The following is a 21,098-nucleotide window of genomic DNA, read 5'->3' as shown; positions in this document are numbered from 1 at the left end:
GTACCCAGTATTTCTGTATGAATTATACTTGTAGCAATACGACTATGTATATACTTACATTGGTCCAACTGGTTCATCATCTTTGGCACAAGAAGAGAAAAAAAGACAAATACAGAACACAGATGTGAATCATGAGATAAATATAAAAGGAAAATACCTGTGTTGCATATTCCTGTACATTTACTGCAAACAATATGTATTTTTACTTTGCTGACAAATTTCACATTTTGTCTCAGACATACATTAGTTTACCTATTAGAGATAGGTTACCTAATCCTTCAGTGAACATTAATATTGTATGATGATGCAGCTGAAAGCACAGATTGCTTTGAATACTGGCGTGGCAGAGTCGTGCACTGGTGGGAAGCTCTGACATCATAGACATGGGAGTCTGCTGCTGAACAGCTTTGTATGCACAAGCTTTGTGTCTGATAGACAGGCTAAAGGAAAACACTAAGCAAACACAGGAGTGTGAATTTAGTGGCTTCTTGAATTGAAAATGGGAAGATGGTAAAAGACTAATTGAGAAAAAACTATATTTTTGGAAAATGGTCGGCAGTGACATATTTGTAGTTGAAGGGCTGAAATGTGGGGAAAAAAACAATTGCGGTATGGTCTCTTAAATAAGCACTGTAAACTTAACCTTACATGCCATCTGAATCTCATGGGGTTCCTGTGCATTTCAAACTGAGCATATGTGTAGGAGGGTTACAGATGGCTCACTTAAAGCCATCTTTTAATTACACTCAGCAATTTCATAGTGATTTTGAGCCTAGTGCATGGGTCTGATATTGTGACTGATATTCTCTCAGCATCTAGAGCTTGTATTAATTCCCTGCAGTATATAGTGGTTAATATCTCTCTATTGCCAATTCCATACAGATCATCAACATAAAATGTATAAAAATATATATCGTCATTCTTTCTCACACCCATTCAGAAGTGCAATACATAACATATATTGTAACAGGAAGAAACACTGCAGGAAGAGGGACTGGTGAATAATAGTGAATATTGTTATACTGAGTGACAAGTTAGTTCAAAAACCCACAGCCTTGGGTTTATGGTGGTTGGTGTTTGGCATACAGATGAAAAATGTGTAACAGGTAAGTAACCAGTCACAGTGTGATATTTTTTCATGCAGTTATAAGTCTGAGATAAGCAGCATTAGCAGCATTCCATGGCATTAATATGGAGCAGATTATGGCAGTTATAATGTTAAGACGAAAAACATGGTTCTGTGATCACTTGAAGGAGGAACGTCTGACGGCATATCCCACCGTTTTCACATTTCATATAACCACCACTAAAGCTATGTTTACTATAATGGCTTTGCAAGCACATAACAAATAACAGATTTTTACTGCATGAGATTGACAGTTCAACATTGATAATCAGCGTAGCACATCAAGTCTGCTTGCATTGGTTATAGTTAGATTTTTATGCAGCTTCAAAAAACAGTAAGAGGGTGTATAGGTTTTTATCTTAAAATTGATCAATTTAAATAAAGTGAGCTTTTTTTAAATTACCAAATCATCACACAGCAAAATCTGTAATTTTAGCAGCTGATTTTGAAATGCAGTATAGACATGTCAGTCTCTGCCTCAGAGCCTTTGGCTGTGAAGTATAAAAGTGTTCAAACACAGCTAAGCCATCAAGAGACCAGAATTCATAATGCACGCAGACAGGGGCCAAAACCTCCGGGACTATGGGATGCTAAAAGGAGATTTTAGAAAGGCTGTGCATCATGAGCAGGGAGTCCTCATTCCTGATTTGAATGGCATAAACATGCCAAATATAATCCACCTTAATCGCTTCATTTTTCCAGGAGATGAAACCAAACTAGAGGCCATGCATGGAGCTTACTTGAGCTGTGTGGCTTGTGTTAGGGTGCATGCACATGAATTTTAAGCAAATATTGTAGTAAAGTTTTTTTTTTACTATCAGTAATTCAGTAATTAACTATTTTATCAGGTCATAAACAAATAATGTTAAGTACTTTTAAATAAAAAATATATAATTTATATATTCCATTATAAATTATAGCTAGAGATAACAGAGGATTATAGATGCGGTTAACCACCATAGTGTCTCATTGGTTTGGTAAATAAATAAATTCTACATTAAATAGTGGCTAGTAATTAATAACATATTTTAAGATATGTGTTCTGGTAGCTATTATAAACTGGTACCTCTAGTACTTAGTAAACAAAAAAAATTATTTTAAACATGAGTTAATATGTATATGTTTTGTAATGACTGGTAAATGCTATTTTGGGACCCCATTAAATGATTAAAACATTTTTAGTCTGTCGCCCTAACCCTTATTGGGTGATTGCCTGAGGTGTGGGTAAAATGTATATGCTGAGTTAGAAAATAGAAGACGGAAACAGAATCATATCTGATGAACACCTTAAGACACTGAAGCCTAAAACTGGTTTATGTACTTAGTGTTCTTTAAACATCTGAGTAAATCTTTTTTTTGTATCGACTAAGTAAATGAAAAGCAGGGTGCACCCTGAAGCTCACTTTCTTTAGTCTGTAACTGTTGCCCACTTGTCGTGACTCATATTAGTGGGGTGACTGTTGTGGTTATGTATTTTGCTTTCGTTCATGTTTTATTCCAAAATGAAACGAAGACAAAGCCACATGAGTGGAGGTCAGACAGAGCTGGAAATGCCTTTGGGCTTTCTAGACATTTTGATCTTGTCACATTCTAATCACGTGGTTTTGTCTGCCCCCTAAAGCACAGGCCATTTCTTTTTTAAATGGAAAAGCGGATCTTACGTAGGGGATACTAGACAAAAATAAGTAAGTATAATAAATGCATAAATTACTAAACGTATGTTGGCAAAATCAGCAAAGTAATGAGTAAATTGACTCAGAATTAAAGTAATTGATATTTATTTCTCTGTCCCATAAGTCTTTATTTCTGTTTTCTTCATTCATGTGTACTTTACACAACCAGAAATTCATTGGTTATATAGTTCTACCTGCCCATTTGCATTGTGTCTGCTTGAAAATGTTTATTGTACTACTTGGTTATGATAAGCGAGTCATAAAAGTGAGCAATGCTCGATACACCAAACAGTGTTTTACTTTGTTGAGTGTCCTGGTCAATGCAGGGGGTGCAGTTACCTATTTGCTCCACAGTGGCATGTTAATTCTATGTACATACGAGTGATCATAGTAACATTTACTACCATTATACCATTATAGTTTGAGCAAACCAAAAAGTTCCAGTGACTGCAAAAAAAGATTGTATTTACATCTCTTCAAATCTGAAAAGCAATTAACCAATGCTTTTTTATTTATTTTCTCAATTCTATTGTATTTAATATTCTTTAAATTTGAATATTACATATAATTTGAGGGTGCTAACATTTTTGTTTTAAATTATATGTCACTTTATTGCTAACTCACTTCTTTCACTCACATGATTAGGTTGGGCTGCGACATTAGAACTGCTAACATACTGGTACAGGTATGCAGGTGTTAATTAGAATCTTTTTTTTCCTCCTTAAATCTTTATTGCAAAAACAGAAATAAAGTGTACGTGGGACATAAAGAATTATACAGAACTTTGATTGGTGCAATATCAAGTAATGCATATACATATTTTGTAAAGGTAATGTGTAGTATGGTTAGTTTGCTGTCTTTTTAGAGTAAACTAGATGTTGTGTGTGTTGTTTATATGCTCTGGTAATGCAAATCCAAAACATCTTTGTAGTAGCGTCCATCTTGATTCCACATTCCGACTTAAGAGCTCATGAACACACACTGAAGTCGGAAGAACAACTTCACAACTCGGTAAATGGGACCATCCGAGTCGCTGGTTGCAATTCGCAACCCTCACCCCTAGATGCCACTAAAACTTACACACTGAACCTTTATTGTGACTAAATATTATGGCTCTTCGAAGATACACACAATTTATAATCCATGTCAAAATGTATCTGTGGAAACATGTCAGACTTCATGGGATCAACCTAATGAAAAGGGAAATGAATGGAGACCCATTTTCATCTCGCCACAACAGGTATAAAAATACAATCAGTTTACTGTGTTAATATATCAACAAAAATCATAATGTTTTTGGATGGACTGTAGGCTCATAAAAACATTTTAAAAATTCTGAAACCATGCAGGATCTCGCACTTACCACCCATTTAGATTAGAATTGATGTTGCCATTTGGAAAGAAAGGGGAAGGGGAAAAGAATAGTAACCAATTAAGTTATATAGTGGGGCTGATACAATATGTTTAATAGTTATTAGCTAATAACCCCAGATGTTTATGAACACAGTTATTCTAGTATCAGCATGGAAACAAATGTGCTGTTACCACTGTCATTAGCACAGCACACAAATAGCCAACTCTTGGAAAGGTTAGCTGTGTGCCCACTGTGGTTGACCTTAAGTGCATGTATAAAGGTCATATTTGCATGCATTTAATATATGGCTTTTTGTGACAATGTCCCTCCTTTCTCCTTTCACCACACCAGTCTAGAGGTAAGGAGGCAAGTCCTTTGATAGTCACTTGGCCACTACAGATCTCTGAGAGCAGGTGCAACCTCATGGTTCAATAGTTTACTTGCATCTTTTAACATCTCTGTAGCGTAAGATCTGATACACTCCTCTTTCAGTGACATTTCACCCCACAGCAATTGTACTTTTGGAAGAGAAAGTTACTGCATCATTTCTCATTTCTGCTGATATGTCTTATCTGACAGTTCAAAGCAAACCTTTACTGACTTACCATAGTTATAACTTCTACCTACCTCAAGTCTCAGTTTCAGGGCAGTATGTACTGTACGTAGGTAATATAAAATATCACAATACCTTATAGCAATGATGAGACACCAGACCAAAAAAAACTTTGGAGAATTTTGAATTGCAATGTTGTAATGTGAAGATAAATAATGTAATATCTACTTTCATAATTTATTATTTATTAGTGCCTACTGTTAGCGATAAAGAAAACGTTTCTTACCATCAATAAAGTCATCTGGCCTCTTGCGTTTCTCGTACACAACAATGATGACTACTAGGATTATAATTTCTGCTAGCACACCAAGAAAAGGCCAAAGCGGTGCAAGGTGGCTGCGCACCCGTAGTATAGTAGTCTGAGCGGTGTTTCCAATGACGTTAGTGGCATTGCACTCATATATTCCAGGATCTGTGTTTATATCCAGGTTTAGTATGTTGAGCTCTGTGTAGTTGTCTCTGCTTGTGATGAAGAAGCGTCCAGTGGAGTTGTCAATGTCCTGGAACACAATTACCATTTCTCTGTTAAATACATTGAAAACATGCTTAAAATGCTGGAGTAGAAATAAAGCACTGCTTGTATATCAATTTCACCTAAATATCTGTTTGTCTATTAAAATTACTTGATGTACATATACCGTGTAGGATGTTCCGTCTCCTTTACGCCATGTCCAGGTGGGATGTGGGTAACCAACAGACTTGCAGTAAAGCATTGCATTTTCCCCCTCGTTTTTATTTTCACTTCGCTTGTGGCCAGTGATATCAGGTTTTGCTGGAAAGGTGAAATAAATAAATTAAATTGATCATTAGTTGAGTTGGCAGAAGTAAGACAGTCAAAGGAATGTTTTAACTCCTACCAGATGGCATGAATAAGGAAAGCATGAGAGGCTGTTCTGAGTATGGTAATAATTTGTGTTATTCAGCTGTCTATGCAAGAGAGAGCTGTGTAATTAAGAGTCTCTATAGCGCTGGTTGATTCACTGAAGCAGCTCAGTTTCCTTTGAAATTTTCCAGTCAAGAAGAAACATAGTGGGCTCTTTCAGATACAAATTTTAAGCATATGATTTCAAAATCAAGTCATGTAATTACTTAATTCATCGTTACTGAATTTGTGTTGTATTGTGTTTCCTACATTTCCAGGCTATCCTCTTTTCCACTCGACTCCACACTCTACTCATATGCTGTTTTTTTAACATTCTTTCTAAAAAATCTAAAACATGATATGGAGTTATTGATCTTGTATTCTAAGGTAAATTGGTATCTACTACTGTACTTGCTAATATATTATTTAAACACATGGCACTAATTGTTTTGTTAGCCTTCAATAACTGTGGTTCCAATAAGTCTTTGACACACCAGTGGGTATGCTGTCAAACCCTCATGGGGGCTGTAGTTGTTGAGTGCTTATTTAATAACTTAAAAAATAAAGAGGTAGTAGTAGATTCTAGTAGTTTTTTTATTAGTAGATACCTGTTTAGCTGAAAATACAGACAAAATAACCCAGTATGACTTTTCTTTTATGAGTCTAATAGAACAGAGGCTTGCCCAGAAGTAGGAGTGGACTACGGCTCTCAATAAAAAGTTCCGTTTCGAGTGTGCAGTTATTTTGTGAGCATGTACACCCCCACCACCAAACCCCAGCAATGAGGAATATCACTCTGGAAGAAATAAAAGCATTTCAATACGATTCATAATGAGGTCATAGAAGAGGGGGATCAGAATGATATGAGAGCCTCCAGATGTTCCCATTCAAAATAATTCCACAGTGAATTCCACAAAAGAGATTATGAGCCAAAGGAAAATGTGAATTGGCCCTGATTAATGAATGAACTAATAATAATGCAACAGAAAGGTTATGGATTTAATAAATTCAGGCATATGTCATAAAGCACTGCAGCTGTTGCCAAGTCAAACTGATCCATCAGTAGAACAGAGTCTTTCCCACAGGTAAGACAGACTCTCCATGTAACTCCTACTTTTCAACTAATCCAAAATTACGACAATTCCTTCCATGCAATTAAACAGGATAAGGGAAAGGCCTGGAGTGAGCATTTTTCAGCTGCGCATGGATAATGGAGCAGGAGGGGTCTGAGCTCTTTGGTGACATCACCCTACTATAATTATGGTGCACACATGCTCCCCAAGCAGGGGAGTGGCCAAGCTCATTTGTGCCTTATTCTGGCTGTATTATATCTGTGACTGACAGCACAGAGACAGTCCTCAGAGTGGCGCTAAAACAGACAGAAAACCTCCATTTCACACACCTGACTACGATTACTGTGATTATAGACAGAGGTTAAGGTGTGATGTGTGGAGGAGCAAGGTCAAAAGGTTGATTAAGATGATGTTATATGTTAAAGAGACATTAATCAAATCCTTTGTTAGTTGCTTTCCACATTTTAATGTTAAAGTAGCTACATGTTTTGGAGAAAAGTAAGAGTAAAATTGTTTTAAAAAAGGTTTTTATTGATGAACATGAGAAATTATCATTATGCACATTAAAACATTTTCATAGAGAAATGTGCTTAATATTTACTACATTTTGAGAATTATAAGGTACCAAATATGTATCTGTGGTAAGCTTAGTATCACAGACAATAAACTCCACTCCTGCCACAGAGATGGCTGGGACCGGATTCACAGCCTTAATCCTACAACATCACAGAACCCTCCATCTGTTGCCTCTGAGCTGAGTCCTGCAAGGATGAGTGTGCCAAGGACACTGTAGGCGAGGGATCTCAGTGAACTGCTGCCAGAAGCGCAGTGCAAAGCTGGCTAGCACAACAGTGGGCTTGCTACCTGGGTCACAAAAAAATCTCAAAACACATCTAAAAAATCACAAGAGCATTTAAGAACAGAAGAAAATGCTTAGTTTTGACCCAGCACTGGTACCTACTGTTAACATCACAACATTCTGTTATTTTAATATTTTGCAGACATAGAATTATGGCCTATTTAAAAGACAAAACCATACATCATCAGTTTAGTTAAAAGGCTTTTTCTCCAGGGGACAGATAGCAAGCCTCAACAGTCACAGGCCTGCAGTCTAGTGATGGCTAGGACATTTCAGTTTGAATGGTGTTGAGTCCCATCATCTCACAATCCAGTGAAAGCAGAACATACACGGTCATCACCCATGTTACGCAATCAGGCAGTGCTTTAAGACAGCCGCGGAAATAAGAGGCAGGGCATGCTCAGTATGCACCATAGCCATGCCACAGCAAATTGGCTTAAGCACTACACACAGGCAAGCTTCTCTTGAACAGGCAAGTGTGCCCTTACTCAGAGAAGGTTCCTTATTCAAGTTGATGGCTTCGCTGTCAGCTTGAATGAAACCAACACAGTAGTTCTTTGGTTACGTTTTCTAGCTATTACATAGACCATCCTAGTTAACGTTAAACGATTATTAGTTCTATAACATAAAAAAGTCATTTACAAACCTTATATCATCAGTTTAATTCATTTTTTAAAAGTGACGTGTGTACTCTTAAGGATGCTTTGTGTTTGCATGTTTTAGTGAGCATGTGCAGTGCCTGTCCATTTTGCTAGACTGTTGTCTCTGAGAAAGCCAAGACTGACAACAGCCTCAGGATTGCCCTCTGTCACCACCACTGCTCTAGATGAATTCAAACATCTTTGTCAACAAGGACTCTCTTTACACAGCTTTGTGGTTAATTTTTATCGGACACTTCCTCAGTAAAAAAACACAGATGGTGTACTGTAGTAAAAGCTCAGCCTAAAGCCAGGGCTTTTTCAGAATTTGAATACATCATGGATGTCAGACATCTGCATTTCTTGAACAAGTGATATTTGTGTCATTCAAGCAACAAAGCTTCTGATGTTACTATGTCACAGAGGAGTCTTACCTTTTACTTCAATTGTAGCATTTGCGTTTGGTGCCATGTCAAATGTGTAAACACACATGTATTCCCCAGAAACATCTGCCCGTTGTTTAGCGATTCTACAACAAAATAAAAAACACCAACTTTAATTTACCAGTCACTTTTACCATAAGTTCTCAAGTAAATAGAGTCAGCTAATTTCAGTTTAACTCTAGTAATTAGTTTGGACTACAGCAGTGAAAGCTTGAGGGGCCTACAAGGCCATGGGAGACAAAATGTTGGCATTATGCTGTTATATTACGGAACAGCAGCTCTGGATTCTGCAGAGAAGGGCACCACAGGCATTTTAGCTGTAATCTTCAGAGTATCACTGATGTAATGTGACAAGGAAGTGACCAATTGGTCTTATCTTGTGGCTAGGGAGAGTCTGTGGTATGTCTACAGGGGCGACAGTAGCTTTGTGCTCCAGTGGTTATGATGTGTGACAGCAGGAACTAACAACTAGTCTGTACTTTACACAGTGACAGTTTTGCTTCTACTTAGATGCATAGGTGTAGTTCAATATTTGGCTTAAGGCAGTGATATGACGCATAATTATTTGAGAATCAAACGGGTGAGAAAGCCAGGAGTTACCTCAGCGCTGGTCTCAATCAGTGGCGGTCTGGAGATATTTAGAACAAATTTTAGATATTTAGAACGCTGATGACCCTCAGCTTTCTTAACAAGCTCTGCATCACTGATTACTAAAAGCAAAACTACTACTTTTTAACTTGTTTCTAAATTACAGTGCACTGATATTAATAGTGGCTTGCTAGTAAACCTGTCAGCATAACATAATGAAATGTGCTATACTTGCCTAAAGTGCACTTTGGCATTTGTATACCTTTCAATTGCACACTGTCAGCCACAAGAATGAGATGCTAATTATTGTATGCTTCTTGCGATCAAGAGTGGTGTTTCCATAATATGGATCACAAAGCCTTTTCCATCAGAATTTAGAAACATTTGTGTTTGTGACAGTAACTGCTTGAAGATGGCTGTACATACAATCTAGCTTTGATGAGTTGTCTCTCCCGTGTCTATAGAAAATGTGCAAAACATGCACATTGACTTACTGCTTATTGTAGAATGGAAAATGTTAGCCAAGTAGAATACCAAAACCGAGATACCAATATTGAAAATGTGAGCAACGCTCCTATGTTTAACTTAGAACCAATCGGTATAAAGCTTTTCTCTGAGCAAGGTCCTGCTCTCCAACATTTTCTCACAAGAATTTCTCCAGACCCCCACTGTATGAGAGTGATATGTGACAATGCAAAATTACCTCAGTATTGTTTTTTGCTTGCATAGCCACCTCCATTTTACATGAAAATTGTAGATACTCATTCACTTTCCATTGCTGGGAGCACTCATTCCCGTTGTCCTCTTTCCAAAAATATGTCCTACTTACTAAATAGAGGCGTAGCTGTTTGTCACCTGTACACTGTGTTCCTCTGCTCTGTCCGTGTATTGAGGATCTCATGTCCATTCTTCATCCAGAAACTTTCCTTGTGTGGGGTGTGGGCAGTGGTGAGGTTACACTGCAGGGTAACTGGTGTGCTAGAGGTGTCCGCTGACAGGATGATCTGATCAGAGGCATTGATCTTTGGTTCTGGAAGACAGAGACAGTCAACCCTTATCACAGAACTGGGGCTCAACATTGTTTTAATGCTTCCTCCCATGCTCTAGTAGCTGTAGGCTGTATGCTTTTTTTATATGATCTGTGTAGGAGGGTGTCTATGAAGTAAGGACAAAAGTGCACACAACAAATAAACATAAGACATAATAAGTACATGGAACTGCTGGAATGCCTTGTATTAACCACTGATCTTTAGATTATAAAAGTTGTAATTAAGTAATGTTTGCCATTGCAATTATGTCTCTCTCAGAACTCTCTAATCATAGCAGTGCATTTATGATTTTCAATTAATGTACCGCCACACAATCTCCAGGAGGATGTAAAATAGAAGATATATTGTAGCTCTCAAAGATGGCCTACCCTAAGCGTGCATGTAAATGTCATCAGACTGAACAGTATTGCTAAGCACGCTGATTGCTAAACAATACCGGGGTCCATTTCTCAAGGACGTTCAGGGAAGTAGGAAGTGTCATCTGAGAGCGAGGCACCCTTTGCTCTGCCTTGAGAAGCGAAGAGGAAACCTCCTCTGCCCCCACCCCCCTCGTCCAGGACAGCCAACCATGGCAACGATGGAGCCCCCGAGGGGAGGAGCAGAGAGTAGAGGCATCATAATCTTACTACTGGCTGCTGCTGCAAGGCCAAAAGCAAAGCAAAAGGGAGGACGGGGCATAGGAGGGCTACTATGAATGGCAAGTGACTTCTATTAGCATTCATGGTACCTTCATCTTGCAATTCTGCATAACCAATAGCTGAGGGGATATCTCTCCCCTCCCCCCTTGCATCTCTTCTCTCCCCCACCACGCAGAAGCACATGTACTATTAATAGTATCTTTGAGACATGCATATACACACACAACATGAGGTACATAAATTAACATTTAGCAAACACGGCACAGTGGTCCACAGGCAATTTTACCAGAAGGTTGTTTGTAGGACACCTTGTCACAACTTACAATTTGTAACTGCTAGATAATGTATCACCATATCAGAATGTAACCACAATGTTGCTCTATATGAGTCAAGATGTAGTGAAACCTGACCGCCCCCTTTCCTCTTAAACTCTGGTACTCTAATGCAGCGCTGCATTTAGATTGATAGTGTATCCAATTAACTGACATATTATATGAGGGTTGTTACTTTTTTTAATTATTGCATTATCAGCACAAATGTGTTTTTCTCTATATATCCTCTGGTACTTCATTACCAGTTTTGATTGGATGTCAAGTAGAGTTGCATTCTGTTAAATTTTACTAAATCAATTATACTAAATGGCTGAGACATAGTAATCAACTTGGAAATGTCTATATTTAGGGGAGCATTATATTATTGTAAAAGTCGATGCAGGCCTGAAATTATGAGATTTTAGCAAATTGCAATAGAAAAAGTGCACCGCCAGAGAGATGTCCCAGTAATTGTGCTAGCGCAGAGAGAAAATTGGGTCTCCAAAGCACGTGGATGAGCTAAATGGTTCAAACTCACAGTTGTGTGTGTTGAACAACACACAGTTGTGTTACTTTGCAATACAAACAGTACAACTTATCATACCGTTTAAAACACACCCAAGTCTCAAAAACGTGCTTACTTTGAAATAGCTACTTTTTATTTGAGTTGTTTAGTATGTCTGCACTTAAAATCCACTGTGATATACAGTATCTCACAAAAGTAAGTACACCCCTCACATTTTCTTAAATATTTGATCATATCTTTTCACGTGACAACACTGAAGAAATGACACTTTGCTACAATGTAAAGTAGTGAGTGTACAGCTTGTATAACAGTGTAAATCTGCTGTTCTCTCAAAATAACACATCACACAGCCAATATCTAAACCGCTGGCAACAAAAGTGAGTACACCCCTAAGTGAAAATGTCCAAATTGGGCCCAATTAGCCATTTTCCCTCCCTGGTGTCATGTGACTCGTTAGTGTTACTAGGTCTCAGGTGTGAGTGGGGAGCAGGTGTGTTAAATTTAGTGTTATCGCTCTCACACTCCCTCATACTAGTCACTGGAAGTTCAACATGGCACCTCATGGCAAAGAACTCACTGAGGATCTGAAAAACAAATTGTTGCTCTACATAAAGATGGCCTAGGCAATATGAAGACTGACCATAAGCCACACACTGCATCAAATTGGTCTGCATGGCTATTGTCCCAGAAGGAAGATACTCTAAAGATAATGCACAAGAAAGCCCACAGTTTCCTGAAGACAAGCAGACTAAGGAACTCCACTTATTTGGTTCAGATGGTGTCAAGCGTGTGTGGCGGCAACCAGGTGAGGAGTACAAGTGTGTCTTGCCTACAGTCAAGCATGGTGGTGGGAGTGTCATGGTCTGGGGCTATATGAGTGCTGACAGCACTGGTGAGCTACAGTTCATTGAGGGAACCAGGAATGACAACTGTGACATACTAAAGCAGAGCATGGATCCCCTCCCTTCGGAGACTGGGCCGCAGGGCAGAATTCTAACATGATAATGACCCCAAACACACCTCCAAGACGACCACTGCCTTGCTGAAGAAGCTGAGGGTAAAGGTGATGGACTGGCAAAGCATGTCTCCACACCTAAACCCTATTGAGCATCTGTGGGGCATCCTCAAACAGAAGGTGGAGGAGCGCAAGGTCTCTAACATCCACCAGCTCCACGATGTCGTCATGGTGTAGTGGAAGAGGACTCCAGTGGCAACCTGTGAAGCTCTGATGAACTCCATGCCCAAGAGGGTTAAGGCAGTGCTGGAAAATAATGGTGGCCACACAAAATATTTACACTTTTGGCCCAATTTGGACATTTTCACTTCTGTTGCCAGCGTTTTATACATTAATGGCTGTGTGATGTGTTATTTTGAGGGGACAGCAAATTTACACTGTTATACAAACTGTACACTCACTACTTTACATTGTAGCAGAGTATAATTTCTTCAGTGTTGTCACATGAAAAGATATAATCAAATATTTACAAACATGTTAGGGGTGTACTCATTTTTGTGAGATACTGTATGTAATTAATTAAGGTGACACTTCATACAAAATCTATGTGCATGTATTTGAGTATGAAACACTCATCCCTTATAGGCTTGAAAAGTGCCTGGAAAAGATTTTAGGTTTAGCTTAAGTTCATATGAGCCATGATGAATTCCAAAGGTGAAAACTTTTTCATGCTAGGAAAATAGAAAATCATCCACAGAAGCCTTGCAAGCCACTCCTGGTGATGAAAAGGAAATGCAACACAGAAGCACTATATTAAGCCATATTTTGGTGTAACAATCAACAATGATGCAGGAGTGGGTTAGAGAAGTTTCTAGGGATGTTTTGCCATTTTTTTCTGAAAACATGAAAACTTGTCACTTTTGGAATCAATTGTAACTGACATGAATTAAAGCTGACCAGGGCTGTTGTTCTTTGTTAAAGCAATAATATGACATTTTATAATATGAAAAATATGCTTATTCACTTTCATTTCTTTCATTTCTGTACACTAAATATGAAGCTACAGCCAACAGCCTAGCAGCTTAGCTTAGTATAAGAGACTCGAAATGGGGGAAACAGCTAGCCTGGCGGAAAGTCACCGCTCCCGACCAAGAACTAATCTTAATCCCCAGTGTAACCACTTATGATGTTTTTGCACTTAAATTCTTGTACGTTTAACAAACAAGATATAACATGTTAATTAAAGAGCTTTAGAGGTGGTGGTTTTTACCCTTGGACAAAGCTAGGCTAACTGTTTCTGCATGTTTCCAGTCTTCATGCAAAGCTAAGCTAACTGGCTGGCTGAAGCTTTGTTTTTAATTTTATTTATTTTTTGGGGTTGGGTGGGGGGTACGGCCTAAAAGAGTGGTGATAAAAGCTTTATAATGGGATTAAATTACAACATAAATATACTGATTCTGGGTATAGACTGATTCACATTCACAAATTAAGTTAAGCGAAAGGCCAAAACAAGACAATCATATTTCAGCACGTTTCCCCTGCTACAAACTATACATTCATATCAATGGACTATTATGTATAGCCTGTTATATACATGTAATAACTTGGAAATTACATGTATATGAGAAGAACATTTACTCTTCAGTAATGACAGAATATATTTAGTGAGGACTTCAATTGCAGGTTTTATAGATTACATTGTGGCAGGAAAGCAACAAGTAAATGTAAGACACGGAAAGTTGCTGCCCTTTGCACTTCTTTAATAGCTTAAATTGCACCAACACTACATCGAATCAAATAGTGCTCACAAAGAAATCAAAATTTGTCAGTCCAATCAGAAGAGCCGGCAAGGATCAAACTCGGAGAGCTTGTCAGAGAGCTTCACTATGACTAACAACATTCCACATCCCCCTGTGCTCCAATGGGCAGAGCAGTGAAGCATGTACAAATTAGAAGGGGTCCAGTTGAAATTCAGTTTGTTTGAATGTTTGTGTGCATAGAGCAGAGGGTTACAACATATAATGTCATTACTGATTCACACTCACATGCTTAATGGCTGAGAAGGCACAAGGTTACACAGTGCACAGGCAAGTCCAGAGAGACTGTTTTGTAGGAATGAAATCTTTGTCTCATCTGAACAAGAAATGAGACACCCAAGGCCCTCACGTGGTCTTATCCTTTATTGGATTACCACACACAAATTTAAAAAGCAGAAAATGTATGCTTTTATCAGGAAAGAGTTGACAGCAGGAATCACTCTTTTACACCTTAATGGATCCCTCCTTGTGTCTTCTTACAGTCCCTTTTTACACTGTGCCCAGAGTGAGAAAGCCAAATCAAAAGCACCATTACTTCAAAGCACCACCAGGTTTCCGCTGCATTTAGCAGACTGGGCTTTGAAGTAAATAAAACAATCCACACAATGCAAGAGACATAAAATAATGTTGAGGGAACAAGTATAACAAATAAATCCAGGAATAGGAAATGGGTGAAATTAGGATAACAAGAAAAAGATCATGATCAGAATATTGTAAAAGGACACATAAAACAGCAAGAAAAGAAAGCTTTGGTGTAGGAGGAAAGTGAAAAATGTAGAAAGAGACTGGGTAAAGTTCCTGGGTTTGTGGCTGTTTACAACAAGATGCTCAAGGGATTTGGGGAGTTCAGTATAAGAGAACATGAAAATTTATCAGACCAAATTAAGAAACATGTAATATTAATCAAAACCAAACAAAAGGTAACCACTGGCATAAGGGATTTGCACAATTAGAATGTTTTCTATTAATACTTATAAAAAACAACTTTAAAAAAATACATAATAAATAATGTGATTGATATTTGGTTGATTTTGGCCTGGTAAGTGACCGCTGTGGTGGGGTGGGATCTTGAGAAATTTGAAGGGTTGGAGTGGTTGGGACAGGGGATTGGTATTTTGTTCACCATCTAGGTACTACAGGACAAAGACCACTCACTCTGTAGCACCGAAATGGTGGCCTGGGCGCGGATCCAGGTGATGGCAGGGTTTTGACGGAGGTCATTGCGCCTGGGGTCGTTGCTGGCCCGACACTCATACGTCCCAGAGTCCTCCAGTGTGAGGCGCGTGATAGCTAGCACACTGACCCCATTGGTGCCGTAGGCCGTGTTGATGGATACCCGACGCTTGCGGGCTCCGTCCCACAGCTGCTTGAAGGAATCAGCTCGGTTGATCTCAGCATACCACCACTGGATCTCTGGAGTGGGGTTGCCAACCACATCGCAGTACAGCTCAAAGGTGTCCCCCGTAAGCTTAGTCTCAGACATTGGCGACTTCACAAACCCAGCTGGAGAGGAAAAGTGTAATGGGATTGCAGGGAAGGAAAGGGTAGAAGAGGGTTAGAGCAGTTGGAAGGTGTGGGAAGGCCAAGGGATGGAGAAGGAAATTAAACAGGATCAGAGTACATACAAACAAAAGAGAAGAAGAGATGATTAAAGGCAAATGAAAAAGAAGCAAGCCTCAAATCATTGATAGGTAGAAAAAGAAAAGGTTAATGGTCTAAATCCAGTCTCTTCAACATCAGGATTCCCTGGCCCACTAAGGCCACAAAACTGTCAGACAAAGTCATAGTCAACCAGTCCCAAGTCCGTGCCAGCAAGTAGTGCTGGTATCTTGTGTGTTTTCTTTTCTTGTTCTCTTTGTCTCATTCTCTCTCACAGTTAACCTTATAAAGATGAGTGCAACATGATTTTTCAAGTGTACCTTTTATGTGCTTATGCTAGAGTGCAATACACGTATAGCAGACCTTACCATAACATTTTACAAAACACCGGTGAAGGGGAGAACTATGTGCACAGCCTCAGTGAGTTTAATCAGTACCCTTGTGGGTTTGTTTATCAGAGAGCCTTGTCAAGTAGCTGAACAATCACCAAAGCTTTTGCTACACTCCCTGTATCGCAGCAATCAGTGGCACCACTCCTACTTGACCCCATTGTGATGAAAACTTCTGTGTGTGAAGTAGGGATCGACCGACATGTTTTTTTCCGAGCTGATCCCGATACCGATTATTAGTAACCAATTACACCGATAACCGATATTTGGAACAGATATACATTTGCTGGAAAATTTTTGATCTTGGTGTCAAAATTCAACACAAAACTTTGCTGAAAATAACAAGATTAAAGTTAATTGTCATGTTTAATCTTTATAAATAGTAAATTAAATGATTTGGAGATCCATCCCAGTGATAAACTTGTGAACTATGAGTGATAAATTATCATAAACTTTGTCTTTACCTGCTGCCATTTATATTGTATTTATTTTAAATTGTTAGGATATTATTGATACATTTATTGATACAATTTATTTGTTCTGTTCTTATTGCTGTTTCATTACAAAATAATTGCCTTTTAAAATATATATTATTTAAAAAAGAATAAATTCAGAACAGTAATCAAATTTAAGTAGTGCTGGTTAATGATAAACATTTTTAATCGCGATTAATCGCATGATTTTCTGCAATTAATCGCGATTAATGGCATTGTTATGCGCAAAATTGAATAATAAATTCTAAAGTAATGTATTGCGCACTTTTAATTTAAATGTACTGCTATATACACAAAAGTGCAAAAACATGTGGTTTGCAAACACTTTAAACAAATAAGGTGCTTTTTAACAGCAGTATTCCCTTTACTGTAGCAATAAAATATTTCTTGTAAATCTCAACTTAAAAAATGTAATCAAATCAAATATAAAACCAAAGCTATTTGCCACTGCCAGGGCATTACCTTTTATAGCTTGTTAAAACAAGTTACCATCAGAGTCCAGAGCCACGATCATAACATCATAACAGGCAATTTCTGAGCAACAGGTTAACATTTATAAATCTGTTTTCTTGGTTTTTTTTCTGAACAGGTATCAGCAGAAACATTTTTCTATTATCAGGGAGCAGCGTCAATAGTCTATGTTCAGTAGCAAGTGTCCCTGTTAGAGTGAGGTGAAGTGCTCACCTCACGCACACGCCCGCCCGCTGCCGAAGTTGAATTGTCTTGAACTTTTTGTACACAACGCGCAGCACAAATCATTGGAAGAGAGACCGATTCTCATTGTTTGTGAGTTCTATCCATACATCGTCAACTGCTTATCAGGCGTACAGGGTCGCAGGTGTTTGTGAGTTTCCCGAATTTATTGCTGTTTACTAAATAGGACATCAACAGGAGGGAATTTGCATTGGCAGAGCCGCTAAACTAGATTAAGGCCTACCAGGTAAAGCTATGTTGCCTATAATTTTAACTTAAGTTAAATAGGTTACAGCTGTGTAGCGCACAGAAGCCGTTGCCATCGTCACTATCGTAGTCTGTATATAAGAAGTAGACATAGTCATCGTGATGTCACCCGTTGGTTTGTGGACTGCCGCCATGTTGATTTTTTTGTGGAGCTAGCTAGCTTGCTTAGGTAGGTACATCTGTAATGCACGTTAACTGTCATTTTAACAGGGCCGACAATTTTGTCTAGCTTACAACAGTCTTAAAACTAAATGTTAAATTTACACAGTGCCGTGGCTACGAGTCACTCTAGCCTGATTGACAGGTCGCCATGGTAATGACTTTATGGTCTATTTTCCTCTAAATGGGACCATAATTTGCTAAATGAACATCATATTGTATTGAAGAAGACATGAAACTAGTGATTGAGACCATAAACTCATTAGGAAATTGTTTACTGAGATAATTATTCAGCTGAGAAGTTGGGGTCATTTTACCATTATTTCAAATGGAACCGGACTTCTTTTTCACAACCAGAAGAGTCGCCCCCTGCTGGCCCTGCGGGTTTAAGGGACTTCTGTGTTCGCATCAATTTGCTGACCAGAAGCTTCCCTCTTGGTTATTATCCATAGAGCGCCTGCCGTTTACTCGCATAGCGCTTGTCTCCCTGTCTGATCACCAGAGAGAACCCGCTGGGCCAAACGACTACGTTGTGATTTTAAGAACGTTCCTAAGACCAACATCTTTCCCAATACTAATCAGCATGCAGTGTGTAGCTCTCCACTTCGCTATGGCATTTGATCGCTTGTCTTGCTTTTGTTTATATACTTCTCCCACATGCTGCATCCAGCGTAGTCTGTCGAATCCTCCCTCCACTGCTTGTTTGGGTGGGTGATTTGCAGGCTGATCAACATCCCACCCCTCCTGTGAGCCATGGTTTGACTGTATGTGTATTCAGAGCCAGTGAGCAGCAGACTTTCAAAATAATAATAATAATAAAAAATTGCATTAACGTGTGATAAAATAATTGTTGGTGTTAATTAATTAATGCCCAGCCCTAAATTTAATATTTTAGCTGTTTAAAGTTTACAGCAGCAAATTCACAATGTAAAATCAATATACCACTAGAAACAAAAGGAACATGTTAAATAAACTATATTCCTGACATCGAAATACTGAGTGAAGTTTAGAAAGAAGAGCACAGACATTATTCATTATCAGTGCTTCCTCATGTCCTCCTCCTCCCTCTGCTGCTGGGAGAGAGGAGCTTGTTTGTCTCAACAAGCAGCTGAGTTTGCAACGAGTTGCTTGCTAAATTTTAAGGTACATAGCATCTCGGCTACACAGGCTACAACCAGAGAGATTTCGTTTTAGCTTGTTTCTGACAAACTAGCTATTAGCCGAGCTAGCACATATGCTTGTGTAAAACCAAAACACAGCTGCGATGGATGAGACAGAGCAGATTAAAATATCGCTTTGTACACATTCCTGCTTATTGTACTGATGCAGTAATAGGCTTTTACTAGTACTGCTGGTTTTGCTGAACTTACAGTAACGGGCGTAGTTATGGTCAACTTGTGTAATCTACTCTGATCTGCTCTGCTGGCTTCGCGCCGCCTGTGCGGAGGGGCTGCAGCATGGTAGCTTGCTCGTTCTATTGACTACTTCCCCACAATAGTCAGGGTTGATATGCTATTCTTCGTGACTTGTTACCAGTCAGCTAGTACCGTGGGCGTGACATTGCTCCAGCCCACAGAGTGGTGAGTACAGAGAGAGAGACGGCTGCATCAGAGCCAAATAAGTGCATTTTTTAATTTAATTAGTTATATCGGCTATCTTTTTCTAAAATGACTGATGCAGATTATTGGAAAAATGCTCAATATCGGCCAGGCCGATTATTGGTCGACCCCTAGTGTGAAGTGTGCCTTACATTTGTCAGTCTTGAATAAGATCACTGCATAGAAAATCATGTGATTTGTCAAAATCAGTGTCCCCCTTGAGTCTCACTGACACCACTCTGTCAGGAGAATAAATGTCACATAAGAGTTATTAAACCTGCTGAAATTAAAAGGTACAATAATGTGAATTCATGGGTATAGGAAGCGTCATCAATCATACAGTTATCAGGTTATTGCCTCCATCAAAGATGTTAGTAAGTTTGTTAGTTAGAGGAATATCGTGAAAATTGGGCAACAGGCAATAAAGTCCTTTGTTTTTGGTTCTGAAAATTCCATAATGTGGCCACTGATATTAAATTTTTTGCTAATTTATATTTTGCCAGTCCTACTTCACCAAATGTGGTAAATTTTATATTGTATATATTTTCCAACATTTCTTTTCATGCTACACCAATTTCCTATAATCCATCCATCCATTTTCTAAACCTGCTTATCCTGTTCAGGATCACAGTTTGCTGCAGTCTATCCCAGCACACATGGGTTAAGAGGCAGGGTATGTCCTGGACATGTCGCCAGTCTGTCACAAGGCTAACACATACAGACAAACATTCACACCTACAGTGCAGTTTAGAGGCACTGGTTCACATAACCTACATTTCATTGAACTGTGGTAGGAAAGTCCTTAAGGAAACACACGCATATGCAAACCCATGGCCTTCTTTTTTGCCTATAAATATTGTACATGCCTGTTTTAAAAGTCTGCAATCTTTTGTTAAAATACTTGTACACTAATGAATATGTTTAAATACTGATGCCAATTGCCAATCTATTGATTTATCTTTTTTAGCAAATTCATGGCAGTCGTCTCAAATAGATGTAACTATATGTATGTATGTATGTATGTATAAACCTAATCTCTTCATCCATATCAGCTCTTGCTGGTAATGCCAGAAATTAGGTCAGCCAGGTTTCTTTTTGGATAAGCTGGACTTTAAGAGAAGGTTTTCAATTCACATGTGGTCACACTGGAATAAAAAAGCCAGTTACCAGCTTCTCGGTAACACTGAATGACTGACATTTGGAATCACACACAGTTGATTTGCTTTTAAAGCAAAATCAGCTTAATTTAAGTAACAGTTGGAACCTGAATATGCATCCATATCCCCAATACATCATGCCACGGGCATTTAATCTTGGGTAGTTGGATAAACAACCCGTGTTTTTTCTAACTAACTTCCTGAAATGTGGAATAGA

General features: G+C 38.7%; 1 protein-coding gene across 2 annotated transcripts in view; it reads right to left on the bottom strand.

Moving 5' to 3' along the window:
- nptnb (neuroplastin b) overlaps window positions 1-21,098 on the bottom strand; it is a 53,246-nt gene that overhangs the window by 645 nt on the left and 31,503 nt on the right. Inside the window, exons 2-7 of one of the 2 annotated variants that reach the window (XM_046032925.1) lie at window positions 15,681-16,028; window positions 10,085-10,259; window positions 8,633-8,727; window positions 5,405-5,538; window positions 4,993-5,266; window positions 59-80 (exon numbers count right to left, since the gene is read on the bottom strand). In XM_046032925.1, the coding sequence (XP_045888881.1) occupies window positions 59-80; window positions 4,993-5,266; window positions 5,405-5,538; window positions 8,633-8,727; window positions 10,085-10,259; window positions 15,681-16,028 (1,048 nt within the window). The remainder of the gene's footprint in view (window positions 1-58; window positions 81-4,992; window positions 5,267-5,404; window positions 5,539-8,632; window positions 8,728-10,084; window positions 10,260-15,680; window positions 16,029-21,098) is intronic. The other variant, XM_046032926.1, reaches the window with a different exon arrangement.

The sequence above is a fragment of the Micropterus dolomieu genome, linkage group LG20 (assembly GCF_021292245.1).
Source record: "Micropterus dolomieu isolate WLL.071019.BEF.003 ecotype Adirondacks linkage group LG20, ASM2129224v1, whole genome shotgun sequence".
In the NCBI taxonomy this organism is placed as follows: Eukaryota; Metazoa; Chordata; class Actinopteri; order Centrarchiformes; family Centrarchidae; genus Micropterus; species Micropterus dolomieu.
The sequence above is the reverse complement of the archived record's forward strand: the minus strand, read 5'-3'. Positions and strand labels throughout refer to the sequence as shown.